Source organism: Pangasianodon hypophthalmus, chromosome 2, assembly GCF_027358585.1.
Source record: "Pangasianodon hypophthalmus isolate fPanHyp1 chromosome 2, fPanHyp1.pri, whole genome shotgun sequence".
NCBI lineage: Eukaryota > Metazoa > Chordata > Actinopteri > Siluriformes > Pangasiidae > Pangasianodon > Pangasianodon hypophthalmus.
This window is the reverse complement of record NC_069711.1, coordinates 12,214,518-12,232,655: the sequence shown is the minus strand read 5'-3', so window position 1 is coordinate 12,232,655 and position 18,138 is coordinate 12,214,518. Positions and strand designations below refer to the sequence as shown.

At 41.0% G+C, this 18,138-nt stretch overlaps 1 protein-coding gene across 2 annotated transcripts in view; it reads left to right on the top strand.

Annotated features, from left to right (window-relative positions):
• Window positions 1-269: 269 nt before the first annotated feature.
• The window catches only part of kcnb1 (potassium voltage-gated channel, Shab-related subfamily, member 1), a 28,532-nt gene continuing 10,663 nt past the window's right edge, over window positions 270-18,138 (top strand). Inside the window, exons 1-2 of one of the 2 annotated variants that reach the window (XM_053232028.1) lie at window positions 270-849; window positions 1,874-2,548. In XM_053232028.1, the coding sequence (XP_053088003.1) occupies window positions 1,973-2,548 (576 nt within the window). In that variant the 5' untranslated portion in view covers window positions 270-849; window positions 1,874-1,972. Of the gene's footprint in view, window positions 850-1,649; window positions 2,549-18,138 lie in introns of those variants that run through there. The other variant, XM_026922590.3, reaches the window with a different exon arrangement.

Below are 18,138 nucleotides of genomic sequence, written 5' to 3'. Positions count from 1 at the left end.
CATGTGAAAGGGGGTGTATGTCTAAATTAACAGGCAACATGATTGACCTCCTCTTCCTGGTTGGTTGGACACTGTTGATCCACATCATTAATTTATTCTCCCCTTTACAGAGCCTGGAGCCAAGGACACTTGAGTTTTTACCTCAGCTGGTATTTTACTGACAGCTTTTGGAATGTGAGGCAAATATAACAAAAAGTGTTCTGATCTGAAAATCAACAGTCCAACCTTCAAATCCTAGTTCAACACTCACAGATGGGACTATTTGAGCACAGTTGTCAAAAAAGGCACTACAAATCTCAACTGTGATGAACAAGCACCTGATGAACACCTACAGAGTGCATGGAAGTCCAGCTCGACAAAGAAGAGCATGGGGTTGTTTGTGTCTGAATTCAGCACTATAGGATTCATTCACCTCCCGTAGGTGTGCGTTCAGTAATAGCTCATTTGCTGGATGAAATACCAGCAGTGCTTTTCATCCCAGAAAAGCACGAGGCAGTGTAAAGATGCTGTTCGCCATTTTGCCTGAGGTCAGTGGGCCGTGGCGCAGGAGGGAGGAAGACGCTCTGCAGGCCAGTGAAGGGTTAATCCCAGATCCAGCCTTCTGCACACTAAAACCGCTGCCGCGAAATCAGCTACACAGATTTACCACTGGACTTGTTGATTTATTTCTCTTCCTATGAAAAACACCAGCGATTTGTAGAGAGCAGCCAAATATGCCCAGACTGGAAGATAGCGGTCCTCCGCATGGGCTTTATTTCATACTAGACATGAGAGAAAAGCAGTGACGCTCCTCCTGTTTTCCTTCTCATTTATGGGCTTTTCCATCATTCTCAGCTTTCAGCCACTGAGGTATGTTTTGTGGTGAATCTCTAACCATTATTACTATTATTATTATTAATATTATTATTATTATTATTATTATTATTATTATTCGAGATGTATTTAGCGGGCACCAGAAAAGAACAATAATCTCCAAACATATGCACAAATCAGAGCCTTGCTCTTTCCATCTTTGGCATTAGCTGACTTTATTGAGCACATTTCTTTCCATGCACACTTTGATTTGATCGACTTCCTGATTTCTTTCTAAATAATGCTATTTGAATAAAATAGAACACAATTAGAAAAACATGGTTTTAATTGACGGCTGGATTTTATCGATGCCACTCAAACCACCGGATTGCGTGCTGGATTTATTTACGCGAGCGAATGTTTTGGTGCATTCAACAAAATTAAGCATACCGGGGGGTTTGCATCGTAGCTCCGTCAAAAATGAGTGGCCCAAAATGAGCGCCCAGGTGAGACGCATGTGTGTTTGTCATCATGATTTCCTCCGGTTTTCTAGGCTGCATGGAGCGGGCTGAGGCAGCGGTGCGGCTGCGCGGGTGGACAGCTGCCCTCAACTATTTAGCACCAAAAGCTTGCTTCTGGGACGTTATGCTTTCTCCTCAAACATGCTGAAGCACAAATCCGCCACTCTCTCTGGATGTAGGCTATTGAATAGCGGGCAGCTCCTCAAAGGAAACGGCTTGTTTTTGATACCGAAAATCAACACGTGTGCCCTGAGTAGCTGCCTTCTCTTATACACCCCACAGGTTCTGGTTACTATACATTCCCGCGTGTACTTAAAAGCACATGCTGCACACTAACGCCGGGAATTACAATAGCGCATGAGTGTTTTCAGCACCGCGCCTCTGACGCTCATTCATCTCGAGCATCTTTCCGTTCAGACGCGTAGCTACTGTAGTTACCACTGCTGTGGGTGAAGTGCATGTGCACTCCTGATTCGTCTGCAAATTCCTGACCATTTGTTCTTGAATCATCCCAGCAAGCGTGTACTAACTGTGTGACGTATCTCTCGTTTTCATTCCAGCGATGGAAGAAAGCGGTTCCGACATCGAGAGGTAACGCAGGTTCCGCGGCCCGCCTGGAGTAAGCCATAGCCTACGAAACTGCGGCCGAATCAAAAACAATGGAGAGACCGTCCGCCATGATCAGTAAAACAGGCTCTCGGTCGGCGGCCTCGCTACCTCCGGAGCCGGTGGACATCATCCGGAGCATGTCGTGTTACCGGCGTGTGCGTCTGAACGTGGGCGGCCTGCCGCACGAGGTGCTTTGGCGCACGCTGGAGCGCTTGCCGCGCACGCGCCTGGGCAAGCTTCGCGCGTGCACGACGCACGAGGCGCTCATGGATATTTGCGACGACTATAATCTGGACGAGAATGAGTACTTCTTTGACCGGCATCCGGGCGCGTTCACGTCCATCCTGAACTTTTACCGCACGGGAAAGTTGCACATGATGGAGGAGATGTGCGCGCTATCGTTCAGCCAGGAGCTGGACTACTGGGGCGTGGACGAGATCTACCTGGAGTCATGCTGCCAGGCGCGCTACCACCAGAAAAAAGAGCAGATGAATGAGGAGCTGCGGCGCGAGGCTGACACACTGAAGGAGCGCGAGGGCGAGGAGTTGGATAACGCGTGCTGCTCGGAGAAGCGCAAGAAACTGTGGGACCTCCTGGAGAAGCCCGGCTCATCTGTAGCAGCCAAGGTAGCTATGGGAGTGGGAGCCTAGTGCAGTACAAGTGTGTGTGTGTGTAGGAATCAACATGAGACTGACACACAGATACACAAGCGTGCACCCACCCACATTCATATACATAATCATATACACATACATATGCACACTCAGAAACACATACCTACATACACATGCACATTTACACACAACACAGGTGCACAGGCACACATACACTTGCACACACACATACACCCCCCCCCCCCCCTTTCCCACACACACACAGACACACACACACACACACACACCAAGCAAATACAAACTCATGAATAAGGTAAACATTCACAGGGATAAGGTTCTATGGCTGTGGGGATATAACTATGCATGACTATCTCAGAATCTGTAAATGTTTCAATTATTTCAGTTTAATGTAATTTACTTTAGCACCGCCCTGCTTCTGCAGTGCCTGGATTGTGGTTAGAGTCTTGATAGGAATTAAGGATGAGGGTTTTTTTTTTTCTTTCAAGGCACTTGCATCCAATAATGTCATTTTTCTAATACCATTAGGCCTGATTCCCTGTCAAATCATGGTCTCTGCCAAGATAAAATCGCAACGTCCACATATCTGTTAGAGGGTTGGCACATTTATAACCTGGCAATTAGCTTAAAAGGGCAAATAAAAAAAGTGCAATTCTCATTACTGCTGTTGTAGAGGAAATCACATCAGAGTTAAGCTGTTTGGCAGTGGGATTAACTTATAGTGTATTTGTTGAGAAAATACTGAATACAATATTGAATTAGCATTTCGCAGGAACAATCCTAACAGCCTGATGCATTTGTGCGATGGCTCCCAGGGTTGTCCTTATTTGTTCGGATGTTCTAGCACCTGCGGTCCCTGGGAATCGAGACAGTCTTTCCAACACAGCAAAACTTCTCTGGAAAAACTGAGGTCATTCTGTTACATACAAAGATTACATGTCTCAGAGTCAAAGGACATTGAGAATAGTTTGGGGCACAGCATATATAGTCCACTCAGATTACTGACACACTTAAAGAAAATGAGCAAAAATTAATATGTAAAATTAATAACACATGCAATGAGAGGTTGTTCTTAGCTTAAGCATTGAAAAAGAAAACTTAAACAATTGTGATAATGTATTTAACACAGTGTATATTAAACAAAAGCCTCCCAGGGTGTAGCCAGATCTTTCACAGTGGAGTGGCCAGGTTATGTGCCCAGTGACTTTACTGGGAATCTGGGACAAAATACTAATCTACATCCAGAGAAAATGATATAATGTAGCTGTCCTGTCTGATAAACATTGATTATAATTATGCATAATATAATAGGGTCCAATTCCTAACAAGTTCTCACCTGTTACAGATTTTGGAAACTTTTGTAATATGGCCCTGATTTTTGATCCTGTGTCATTTTTGTTGCTTATGTATGTTGTATCTACCTGTAAGTGACCTGTACAGGTCATCAACTTTGACAAACTTTTGTGTTTAAAGCTTATGCTAATGGATGTCAAAGAGATTTTACACTTTATTAGGAACACCTGTACACCTACTCATTCATGCAAATATCTAGCTGGGTTGGATTTTCACACACAACAGTCTCTAGAGTTTACTCAGAATGGTGCAATAAAGAAAAAACATCCACTGAGTGGCAGTTCTGTGGCTGGAAATGCTTTGTTGATGAAAGAGGTCAATGGAGAATGGCCAGACTGGTTCGAGCTGACAGAAAGGCTACAACACATATGCACAACATGTCAAACATTTAGGTGGATGGGCTACAACAGCAAGACCACCTCAGGTTCCATTTCTGTCAGCCAAGAACAGAAAGCTGCAGAGGGCACAGGCTCACCAAACTTGGACAGCTGAAGGCTGGAAAAATGTAGCCTGGTCTGATGAATCTTGATTTCTGCTGAGGCACACAGACGGTAGGGTCAGAAATTGGCATCCATGGACCCAACCTGCCTTGTGTCAACAGTCCAGGCTGGTGAAGGTGGTGTAATTGTGTGACACACTTTGGGCGTGTTAATACCAATCAATTCTTGACACACTTGGGCCCATTAATACTAATCAGTCATCCCTTGAATGCCACAGGCTATTTGAGTATTGTTGCTGACCATGTGCATCCTTTCATCGCCACAATTTTCCCATCTTCTAATGACTACATCCAGCATGATAATGCACCATGTCACAAAGCAAAAGTCATCTCAAACTGGTTTCATGAACATCACAATGAGTTCAGTGTTCTTCAGTGGCCTTCCTAGTCACCGGATCTGAATCCAGTAGATCACCTTTGGGATGTGGTAGAACAGGAGGTTGACAGCATGAAAGTGCACCTGAAAAATCTGCAGGAATTGCATGATGCAGTCATGTCAACACGGACCAGAATCTCAAAGGAATGTTTTGAACATCTTATGTAATCCATGACATGAAGAATTGAGGCTGTTTTGAGAGCAAAGGGAGGCCCTAACCAGTATTAGCATAGTGTTCCTAATAAAGTGTTCGGTGAGTGTATATGTGTGCATTGCAACATTTTTACACCAGAGAGAAAAAAGACATGATCAAAGACAACAACAAAGCTCCTAAGTGAGAGAAATTGTATAGAAATGGATTTTATTCCAAGTGTGATTATTTATTTATATTTATTTTAAACATCTGTTACGGATGCTAATAATTTCCTTTTTAATTCTTCTTTTCTTTTTTAAGAGAAACAGTATTTTAAAAACATTCTTATAATAATCATTTTTTTTGTCAGAGGAAAGATAAGTAGTTTCTTCAGTAATGTAAGTGGAAAATTCTAATTTTGTGTAAATTTTATGCAATGCTGTGTGTGTTAATTTTAAGCAATAATGCCAATAATTCTGGTGTTGATTGTGTTAGCATTGTATATGAGTTAGTGATAAACCAAGTAATAATACAGTATTGAACAATCATTTAGCCCAGCTGCTTACAAGCAGACACTGTAAGAGTTAATAAGAGTTACAATATTATTATTAATATTATGTTTGAACTGGTGAGTTATTTAAGTAGGATATTCAACACTGTGGGCTTATGTTGGTGATACACACACCAAAATCCAAGGGTTACAGTGTTTATGTGAATCTAGACCCAAATGAATGGACCCAAATGGTCACTGTGATTCAAAACTGTGGGTGTTCATTCAACACTCTACGAGTTTTGAATTAACATTTTACATGTTAATTCAAAACTGCAGGTGTTCATTCAACACCGGGCTTTTTTTCAGAGCTACAGTAGAGATACGATCAATGTACCAGATGGACTGACTAAGCTTTTGTTGTTGTTACTCCCCTTGGCTCTCAGTGCTTCTTCCTATTCCCACCCTGCACTCTGTGTCCCAAGCTCCTTCCTTCCAGTCTTCTGCACTGCACCTCCAGCTAAATGTCAGGGAAATGTCACATTAATTATCCTCCATGAGACTTCACGTCCCTTTCTGTTTTTTCCTTACCACCTCGTTTCTATCCTGTCCATATTCAGACTGACTCTGTCTACATCTGTCTCAAATCACATTTTGCTGCATGGCTCTACCACACAATGTGATTACAGCTGACCACCGGCCTATCTCTGCAAATTACTGTCTGCTCATATTTCACCACCACTCACGTTTTTCTTCTATGCACTTACATAACAGAGTCTTGACCACTACTGGGCACTATAAAAAAATTTTGCTTCAAAGCAGCAATTTTGTGGATTTCATTAGGGCAAATACTGTCAAATAATGTAAGACACCCTCTTACACATGTATTATACATATGAAGGAAAGTACAGTTCTATTTCACCCCTTATAACCAAAAGTAGTGGTGAGAATCACCTACATAATATCTGACACATGTATCCCCTTTGCTGTTATAATAACCTCCACTCTTCTGGGAAGGCTTTCCACTAGATTTTGGAGTGTGGCTGTGGGGACTTGTGCCCATTCAGCCACAAGAGCATTAGTAAGGTCAGGCACTGATGTTGGGCAAGGGGGCCTGGGGTGCAGTCAGCATTCCAGTTCATCCCAAAATGTTCAGTGGGGCTGAGGTCAGGTCTCTGTGCAAGCCACTCGAGTTCTTCCACACAAGCTTTGGCAGACCATGTCTTTATGGACCTCGCTTTGTGCAAAGGGACATTGTCCTGCTGGAACATGTTTGTGCCTCTTAGTTCTTCAACATACAAAGGCTTTCTAGAAAAGTCTGTGCTTCCAACTTTGTGGTAACAGTTTGTGGAAGACCCACATATGGGTGAGATGATCAGGTGTCCACATACTTTTGGCCATATAGAGTATACTGTATGTCATAAGAACCTATCTTGAGACTCACTGGAAAGGTGTTTGAAGATGACAGCCACTGTTCAGTATAAGTAGCACCATAGGACACGCATTGGGCACAGCAGAGTCCCCAGAGATTTGCCATGAACAGTGCTGTGACGCAATGGCTGCCTGAAACAAGGTTAGTATTTTGGGAATCGGGCTGTGTGGCAGATCTAGTCAATAAGGTGGAACAAGGGCCTCACTTGGGTATCTCAGAGTCACAAATAGGAGTCTGTGGCCTATATGCTGAATTCTGTGCAATGTGAAAAGTATCAGTGGTTGAGACGGAATGGTAAACAGTAAATGTCAGGGCCAGTCAGGGGGCAGTGCATCCTGTCCCAGCAGGATGTCTGGCTCTACTAGGGAGAATCACAATTGGTAGCAAGTTAATTTAAGCAAGAAAATCCATCTGTGCTTGCCAGTCTTCCACATCTAAGACACCACTTCTGGGTGCAGGTACCACTCTCTCAAGCATGTGCATGGTCGAGACTGCACCATTTTATAGTTCCGGTAGCTGAATTGCTGCCAGTGAGACTAAATGTGGATGCCCCCCTTCCCCAACGAGCTTCTATGCAAGGTGAAAGGTGAGAGGTGTCTGTGGTGACTATCTCTATCCAATGGGGAACCACTTTCAAATGGACCCCTAAAAGAAGGGCCAAGGAACAATGTCAGAAACTCAGGTGAATGGAAGGAATGACAAATACCAATTACAACCCCCCACCCCCCCAGTACAGCCAGAAAAATTAAAGCTGTCTTTTTTCAGTATCACATACTTGCTTTGCTTCATGGACCAGGAGAAATAAACAAATTGGCAGAAGACAGATAAAAAAGTATTGTGTATTATCTAAGTAAAAATGCTAAATGCAATATTTGATTTTCAGAGTGGAAGAAAAGTATTAGATTTGTTATTATTCTTCATAACAAAAAAAATCTTCCAACTTCTAGCTTCAGACAGACCACTTCACATTTAAATCATTCAGTAGGAATGTCACAATGCTGTTCAGTTGCCTTTCTCATTCACAACAGTCACAAAGGTGGTTCTTATCAAAGCCACAGTTTTGTGTTATGTAAAATCTGTTATACATTCCAACTGCTACATCCAGAAACATGCTACATTCCAACTGCTACATCTAGAAACTCATCTCAAAAAGGAGGGCTTTTTAAATTCAATCTCTACTTACTACATCAGTTGCATATACACTCACCGAATGCTTTATTAGGAGCACTACACTAATACTGGGTAGAGCCTCCCTTTGCTCCCAAAACAGCCTCAATTCTTCATGTCATGGATTCCACAAGGTTTTGGAAAAAATCCTTTGAGATTCTCATCCATATTGACATGATTGCATCATACAATTCCTGCAGATTTCAGGTGTACTTTCATGCTGCAAATCTCCCGTTCTACCACATCCCAAAGGTGTTCTGTTGGATTCAGATCCAGTGACAGGGAAGCCCATGAAACCAGTTTGAGATGACTTTTGCTTTGTGACATGGTGCATTATCATGCTGGATGTAGCCATTAGAAGATGAAAGGATGCACATGGTCAGCAACAATACTCAAATAGGCTGTGGCATTCAAGCAATGATTGATTGGTATTAACTGGCCCATAAGTGTGCCAAGGAAACATTCCCCACACCATTACACCACCTCCACCAGCCTGGACTGTTGACAGAGGCAGGTTGGGTCCATGGATTCATGCTGTTGGCACCACATTCTGACCCTACCATCTGTGTGCCTCAGCAAAAATCGAGATTCAGCAGAGCAGGCTATGTTTTTCAAGTCTTCAACTGTCCAGTTTTGGTGAGCCTGTGCCCACTGCAGCCTCAGCATCCTGTTCTTGGTTGACAGAAGTGGAACTCGACATGATCTTCTGCTGCTGTAGCCCATCCACCTCAAGATTTAACACATTTTGGATTCTGAGATGCTTTTCTGCTCACCACAATTGTACAGAGTGGTTATTTGAGTTACTGTCGCCTTTCTGTCAGCTTGATTCAGTCTGGCCATTCTCTGTTGACCTCTCTCATCAACAAGGCATTTCCATCCACAGAACTGCCACTCACTGGATGTTTTTTCTTTATTGCACCATTCTGAGTAAACTCTAGAGACTGTTCTGTGTGAAAGTCCCAGGAGATCAACAGTTACAGAAATACGCAAACCAGCCCATTTGGCACCAACAATCATGCCACAGTCAAAATCACTGAGATCACTTTTTTCCCCATTCTGATGGTTGATGTGAACATTACCCAAAGCTGATGGCCTGTATCTGCATGATTTTATGCATTGCACTGCTGCCACATGATTGACTGATTAGATAATTGCATGAATGAGTAGATGTACAGGTGTTCCTAATAAAATGTTAGGTGAGTGCATGTCATTACCACAGACAATAATTTCAATTTCAGAAAAAAAATGTAAGACTTTATCATGTGAATTCCATTACTGACCAACCAATGACACTTTAGAGATGTGAGTAGAAGACTGAAAGGTCAGTGAAATAGAGAAAGCGTGAGCAATTTTAGGGGGTGATGAGTGGCGCAAGTCGAAAATCATGTTGCACTCTATGGCCAAAAGTGTGTGGACTTCATCTCACCCATATATGGGTCTTCCCTAAGACTGCTGACACAAAGTTGGAAGCACAGCCTTTTCTGGAATGTCTTTGTATGCTGGAGCATTAAGATTTCTCTTCACTGGAACTAAGAGGCCCAAACATGTTCCATCAGGACAATATCCCTGTGTACAAAGCGAAGTCCATAAAGACATGGTCTGCCAAAGCTGGTGTGGAAGAACACAAGTGGCCTGCACAGAGCCCTGAGTTCAACTCCACTGAACACCTGTGGGATGAATTGGAACACAGACTACGTGCCAGGCCTCTCCGCCCAACATCAGTGCTCGTGTGGCTGAATGGACAAATCCCCACAGCCACTCTCCAAAATCTAGTGGAAAGCCTTCCCAGAAAAGTGAAAGTTATTATAACAGCAAAGGGGGATTAAATCTGGAATGGGATGCAGATACAATATGTGTGATTGGTCAGGTGAGGTGTCCACACATGTTTGGCCATTTAGTGATTTTTCCTTTTTTTTTTTTTTTTTTTTTTTTTTGCTGTGATGCATGTGTGGGTTTTGTGCACTATATATATATAGGTTTTACATACTGATACAACAGGATGGACAAAATCCATACCTTAAGAAAAATTATAACACATAACCACAAGTTCTTTCCTGAAAAATTAGTAATATTTCTGCATTATGTAGATTTCTAGCTTAACTTACAAACGTACATTAGACAGACAAATTTATGAAGTAGTGGAGGCTGCATATCAAAGTCAAACAATAACAGACAGCACACATAAATAGTGCTAATACAATACTTTATTGAGACAGAGAAGCACTCAGGGTTGATACTGCCAAGATGAAAATTAAATGAAAATCAATCAAGTGCTGATACTGTTATTTACAGAGGATGAGATTCAGTCAGCATTCTGATACTGCTCTCTGTTGAGGGTGTGCTTACTCATAGTGCTGATATTGTACTCTGTTGAGGATAATAACCACTCAGAGTCTTGATACTCTACTGTCATGCTTTAGAGGCTTTATCACAGTCTGTTCTGGCACAAAACTGCCTTCGTGTTCTGGGCTGCCATAATGGAACCAATATGGTCTGCTCTATTTGCATAGCTTCCTGCATCTACTTTTCTTTGTTTTTTTTCAAACTGTTTTAGTCAGCTCTTTTATTTTCAGCCTATATGCAGCATGGTTTTTGTCTTCTTCAGACAAATCAGTGACAATCAATTGTGGTGAAAATAGTAGTAAGTCAAATATTAGAATCATCTATGTGGCTCTGTGAATTTAAAAATAACAATATTAGGATTATTAGCAAGAATCAAAGTAGTATAGCACTTAGTGTCTTTCAGTCCATTTTGTCAACTCATCGACAAGACAAGAATCGTAAACAAGATGAGCATGCAGTAGTGGGGAACTTTTATAGGCAACGCACATAGCGTCACAGTCATGACGTGATGACTTTACTTTTGGTACTCAGCTAGGAAACAAGTAAACCACCCTGGCTGTCCAGAATGAAAAGAAGTAGAACTATTATCCAGGGTAATCACATATAAACTACAGGTGCAGTAGTTAAATGTTAGGGTTAGACATGCTGGGGTAATGCAGTGTGTAGCATTAGTGTCTCATCGATCCAGGGTCCTGGGTTTCATCCTGAGCTCAGGTTACTCTCTGTATGGAGTTTCTTATGTTCTTCCTGTGTCTGTGTGGGTTTCCCCTGGGTTCTCCGGTTTCCTCCCACTGTCCAGAAAAACAGATAGACGGATTGGCTATGCTAAATTGCCTCTAGGTGTGAATGGTGCCCTGAGATGGGCTGGGTGAATTCTCCTGCCTTGCCCCAGTGTTACTGGGGTAGACTCCAGATCCAACATGACCCTGACCAGAATAAAGCAGTTACTGACACTGAGTGAACATATTATATTGCATATGATTTAAGCATTGTAAATAACCAGAGTTGGTTTAGTTGATCCAACCACTTCAAACTATAATAGTTTTATGAGGTCTATTCTTTTAGTGAATTCTGACATACAACACTTAGGCCTTTGGTGCAAAATATTACCCAGTGTTTTATGAATCATCTAATGTTTTGAGTCACCTCTAAGCACAGATGCTTCTGGAAGCCATGAGGCATGTTATTGTACAATTAAGTCTAATCATCTCACTGCAGCACCTCATTTGTGTCAGTGGGTCAGTAAAGTGGCTTTCATTTGCTTTTCAATAGGACTTCACCGAACAAGCTGCTCAATTTTTGTATACTTATTATTATTTAGGTAAGACAAACTGGCTGTTTGAAAGGGTTGGGATGAAACATGGTAAATATTGTGGAGCAGTGGCTAATAGATAATAATTAAATGAAATAGATGAATAAAACCTTGACATTTGTTAGTAAATGGAAGGGTACCATGGGCCACATATATGTGGAGGACTGTGAAAACTTTTCAGATGTCACTGCGAATGAATCTAGCAAACAGCCAAAAATGACAAAATACTGGGTTTTCACCAAAATTGTTTTTTCTGCCTGTAACATACTTTGATATACCTACTTTAAGAAAACCTTTCTATATTTCACCAAAATTAGATTTTTTTTTTCAAACTTGCCTATGCTGTCTGCTGCAGAGGTCACATTAGGCAAATAAGGAGCCAATTTAACAAACATGGCAGGGAAAATGGTCAGTCTGACTAAAGATCGTTCTAATTGTTAGGTTGTTAACAAATAGTGTGTGCTAGTTAGTGCTTTCCTTATGAGGTGAACATTATGTTTTGATTAAGTCCAATCTGATATAAACTTTCCAATTTAATCTCGATTCAGTTTGTAAGTGGTATAAATACATGATTCATGTGTTCTGCCACTTACACTATGGAGAGGGTGGCATGCAGTACTGTAACAGAAGTATTGGACAGTGTGCTGATGGCACTCACAGATGGCTGCTTTGGTTGAATGCTCTCTAGTCCTTTGTTTGTTTTTACTTTGTTTTTGTCTGTATGCACTGCTTTGTGCATTACCTCATGCAAATACACCAGAGACAAACTTTTGAACATTCGACAGTTTACTCTGAGTAATTTTTTCCCTGACTTTTTTTAGTCTGATGATTATTTTGGACATCATAACTGGAGGAGCATCAGTGCTCTATGTGAGAATTAGGAGGCACAGGTGGAAGAAGTGTGCTGGTCAGACTATGAGGGAGAGGCTTCCAAACCCTACTCCAGAGTTTACATCTTGCTAAACTTTGCTCTCTCTTCATCAAAATGGATTACCTTAACAGAACAAATAAGGACTTATTAAGCTAACTAAATATATGGAGCAGAATAACCTGGATGCTCTTTTTAATATTATGGGGGAATTTAATAGAGCAAACCTCAGTCACATAATACCTGTACTTTAAGTGTTCCACTAGGAGCAAAAACACCCTGGACCACTGTTGTATTGTTTTAAGAAATGTCTAACACTCTATCCACTGTGCAGCTTTAGGGCACTCTGATCACTGTCTAGTTCACAGGCTTCCTACCTATAAGCAAAAACTAAAATATGCTAAGCCGGTGGTTACAACCATGAAGAGATGGGACTAGAGAGATAAAGCTGGAGCTACATAATTACTGACACTGACTGGAGTATTTTTGAAACTGCAGCTGCTGACCTAGATGAGCTCACAGACACTGTGTTGTCATACTTTAGTTTTTCAACAGCAATAGAAAGTTGAAGAAATTCGACAACAATAAACCATGGTTCACAACCAAGATCAAGCAGATTTGTCTAGCCAAGGAGGCAGCCAACAGAAGTGGAAATACGATCCTGTACAACTGGAAAAGGAACACATTCACTAAGCAAATCAGAGTAGTAAAAGAAACTATTCTGAAAAAGTTGAAAAGCTTTCATCTGATCACCCTATTACAGTGTGGAAATGAGTTCAACACCTCACCTACAGAAGACACCCCAAAAAAACTCTGTAAATCAACAACTGGCTGATGACCTGAATGAATTTTACTGCAGGTTTGAAAAACCCAGGCTTACTCACTTTGCTCAAAAGACCAAGAAACCTTCAGGCCCAGACAGGGTCTCACTCTCCTGTCAGAAAATATGTACCTGGCCTCCGTCTTCGCAAAGATCTTCAACAGTTCACTAGATCTGGATGTGGTCTCTTTGAATACTACTGCTACTATTATACAGGCCTGTCATTCTGATGTCTATGAGACTAGAGACACTGTGGAAGTGGATAATGCATGTGATCAAAGTGATTAAATCTATGATGGAAAACAATTATAGTCTTTAATAAAGTGCCCACGATTTTATTAGGTTACAAATCTAGAGGTAGGCATGGCATTTGCTTGATATAGCCTGTTTTCTCGAGACAGTATGAAGTCTTGTTAAGATCATTCCAACCGAAATGAATTCTAATGAATTCTAATCATTTATAAAAGGTTTTGCAATTAAGAATATTATTATTAAACATGGAATGACTGCTGGATTGGCCTGGACTCCCCAGAACAGTCTATAGGCTATTAGTAAATGCTTTTATAAATATAGAAAGTTTTATGGTGAATATTTATTATTTATATATTTTATTTATTACATATAAACATAAATTAAACACATAAACAAATACTTGTTGCTTTTAGACTGTCAATGCTTGGTGTCTTTCAGTGGAGTTGGAATTGAATGTTTAAAGGCAATTTTTCCCCCTTTTCACTTCTAGCCATAACCAGAGTTTCAAATAATGTAACTATATTTCTGGTTGAGATACATGCAAAAGAGCAACTGCAATTTACAGAAATTCATGTAATAGAATGTCATAATTTTATCATGTGAAGAGTTTTCCCAGGCCACCATGCATGCATTGTTTTCCAGTAAGCATGTATCTCAATGTGTAATTACTGGGGTTTTAATGAAACAGGGCTGCAATTGTTTATCAGGTGCTTCAGCATAGTTGCTTCTCAAACATTACTTGAATCTATTTCTGCATATACTTTATCATTTATTTAGCTTATGAATTTCTGTCTAAAATCCTAGTATTCCAGCCTCATTCATTCAAATTTGATTCCCTCTAATTTTATGTTGAGCTGCCTTATAGCGCATGGGTGCAATCATACACGTAAAAACTGAAATAATAGCAGCAACACAGTCAAGTAGTACCAGCCAATATAAGTGTGCTGCAGTAGAAAAAATGGCTCTTATGTATTAGACTACTGATGGAAAAAGGAGAGATATGTATATAACTGTGGTTCCATGAGTGAGTGCAAGGTAGCCATTACATTTTCATTTAGAACTAGTGGAGTTTTTCCACAGAGCACATGGGTTTGCGATGAAGCAACATTCAGTCTGTAAAATCAAGCAAAGGTATATGGTGCACTCCATATTGCAAAATATGACACTCTAATTAGTGCCACCCAGGAGGCAGCCATAGGAGGTAGTTAATGGTGGAAGGCACTTCTTGACCTTCATTGATGTATGCTTGTGCAACTGTTTTCTTTACCCCTTTATGGTGCTTTCCAAATCACGCAAACAGCTGGTGATGTTCCAGACTTCTCAGAAAAGTTGTGACTAGTTTATGTGCTCCAGCAGTAAACTGTCAATAGGTCCCTTGCGCATAAACAGCGCTGCTACATAATGGTAGACTCAGAAAAGGATACCTCTAGTTACCTCTAGCAAAAGCTCCAAAAGTTTGTTCACTATGCAAGATAAGGTGTTCATGTCCATTGTTTCTAATATAGTTAGAAAATTTTCCATTTGCCTGCACAGAACTACAACATAGTTATAGCATGTGCACTCACAAGAGTGGCTGAACCCTTTTTGCACATGCTAGTATGTTGTGGTCATCTGGGACTGCAGGTCTGGTGTGATCAGTAGTGGGCATACAGGGCCCATCAGTAATATTAACAGTTTAAACTGTGGTCTGTTCAGACAGAATGGGACAATTAGCATACTGGTTACATAGTCTGTTGGATGTCCCACTAGCTATTTTATTACTGCATCCATAATTGAGAATTTTAAAAATTTTATTTAATTTTTATTTAATTAACAAAAATCTATCAACAGACTGTTCAGAAGTCCTGCCCACCCAGCAGTCATAACATGTTTAATAATAATAACCTTTATTTTATTTTTTAAAAAGTGCAAATAATGTTTATAGATTAATAGAACTCATTATATTTACATTATAAACATTAATGACATTATAAACAATGACATTATATACTGTACATTATAAAAATTAATGAGCAGTGTGTGGAGCTCTAAGGCAACTCACACCCAGGTTGCTAAAGCTAACTCAAAGGAATCGTACATCACTCTGCTATTGTGGAAGTAAAGAGATTTCCTGTATCACACAGCAATTAAATGTGCGAATTCGTCTTTCAGATCTAGGGTTACAACCAATCATGTTCGTTTTCCACTTGCATTACATCCAATATGCATATCAGATAGAACAGCAATTGTATTAAGAGGACATTTAGGCTTCTTAGATACAGAATGGGGCAGATTCTGTCAGAAATTATCTTGGAAAGAACCTGTCCAGGTGCTCTGGCTCTTCACTGTTTTTAGTAGCAGCTGAATGTCTAGTTTTGCCAGTTTGTGTGGTGTCTGATGGTGGTCAACTAAATATTCCAGGAAACACACTTAAATGCAAGAGCTCCTAGTACAACATTTTGTTTGTCCTTCAATGGGAGCTGTCTACACTAAAGGTATACATGGAGCGCATCATTGCATAATAAATGGCATCTCTCTAGGGGCTCATAAACATATTACAGTCTTCTCAATCACTGCTGATGATGTGTTATGGATGTATCAGTGAAGAGGGCTTAAATAAATTTATTCATTTATCTTCAGTAACTGCTTTATCCTGGTCAGGGTCATGATGGATCTGAGGCAGTGAGGCAGGAGATTATTTCACCAAATCTATGGAGCATTTCACCAAGTGTAATTCCTTCACACACTCTTGGCTAGAAAGAAATCACTCTCAGCCACTACTTTATACCATTATATACACCAATCAGCCATAACATTAAAACCACTGACAGGTGAAGTGAATAGCGTTTATTATCTCGTTACAATGGCACCTGTCAAGGGGTGGGATATATTAGGCAGTAAGTGAACAGTCAGTTCTCGAAGTTGATGTGTTGGAAGCAGGTCCTGGTATGCAGTAGTTAGCACCTACCAAAAGTGGTCCAAGGAAGGATCATGGGCGCTCAAGGCTAGCAGGTGTGGTCCGATCCAACAGAAGAGCTATTGTAGCTGAAAACGTTAATGCTGGCCATGATAGAAAGGTGTCAGAACACACAGTACATCATAGCTTGCTGCGTATGGGGCTGTGTAATCAAAGACTGGTCAGAGTACCCATGCTGACCCCTGTCCACCACTAAAAGCACATACAATAGGCACGTGAGCATCAGAACTAGACCATGGAGCAATGGAAGAAGGCAGCCTGGTCTGATTAATCACGTTTTCTTTTACATCACGTGGCCTGCCAGGTGCGTGTGCGTCGCTTCCCCAGGGAAGAGATGGCACCGGGATTCACTCTGGGAAGAATGCAAGCCGGTGGAGGCAGTGTGATGCTCTGGGCAATGTTCTGCGGGGAAACCTTGTTTACTGGCATTCATGGGGAAGTTACTTTGACACATACCACCTACCTAAACATTGTTACACCCCTTCATGTCAACGGTATACCATAATGGCATTGGCCTCTTTCATTAGCATAATGCCCCCTGCTACACTGCAAAAATTGTTCAGGAATGGTTTAAGGAACATGACAGAGTTCAGTCTGTGTCTGGATGTGCTGGACAAACAAGTCCAATCCATGGATACTCCACCTCGCAACTTACAGGATTTAGAGGATCTGTTGCTAATGTCTTGGTGCCAGATACCACAGCACAGAGGTCAGAGGTCTCATGGAGTCCATGCCTTGACAGGTCAGAGCTGTTTTGGTGGCACAAGGGGGGCCTACACAATATTAGGCAGGTGGTTTTACTGTTATGGCTGATCAGTGTATATTTTTACTTATGACCTCTTGTTGTGCTATTGTTCTTGGTTTCACAAAATTAAAAAGTAATCCACTTTAAGGCTTTTGGTTAACAGCAACTAATGAGATGTGGATGCCAAAGACTGACCCTTATTTTTAAAGTATTTTTGCCTGCTTGACCATTTATACTGTACCAGCTAGCCCTGAATACAACTTTGGCACATGCCATTGCTGCAGTCTAAGCAATGGCGTGCATGAATTGCAAAAAGTTTGACAGATGATATTTTGACTTTTTACAAACTGAATCTATTAGGCTTATGCCCATGTCAGTATGGCACATAACCAACAATGTGATCAGAGCATTACATTCACTGTGTGAAGGAAGCAATTAAAATATCTGTAGACAGAGTAACTGTTTTTACAGATGCACTTATTTGATCTTTGCACCAACCATAAGCAAGTTTGGAAAGTAAAACATTTCATATACTAGATTCCTGCCTGGTGTAATGAAAAGTAGGAGCAGTTACATCTTGCTGTATTTCTTAAAGTTTCCGCAGTGCTGTGCTGTTCTCCTCTCCCCTCTCTCTTTCACTCCCCCTGACTCTGAGCTTCATTCATGTCACCACTAAGTTGAAAACAATGTGTGTGGTTTTTTTTTTCCTTGGAAAAAATAAATAATAAAATGAGACTTTTTTTAATAGGACAAAATATACTTGGGCAGACATCAGTTTACCTGGGCAGGGCACAATATATGTGGGAAACACTGCAAATATATTTTATAATCTTTTGAT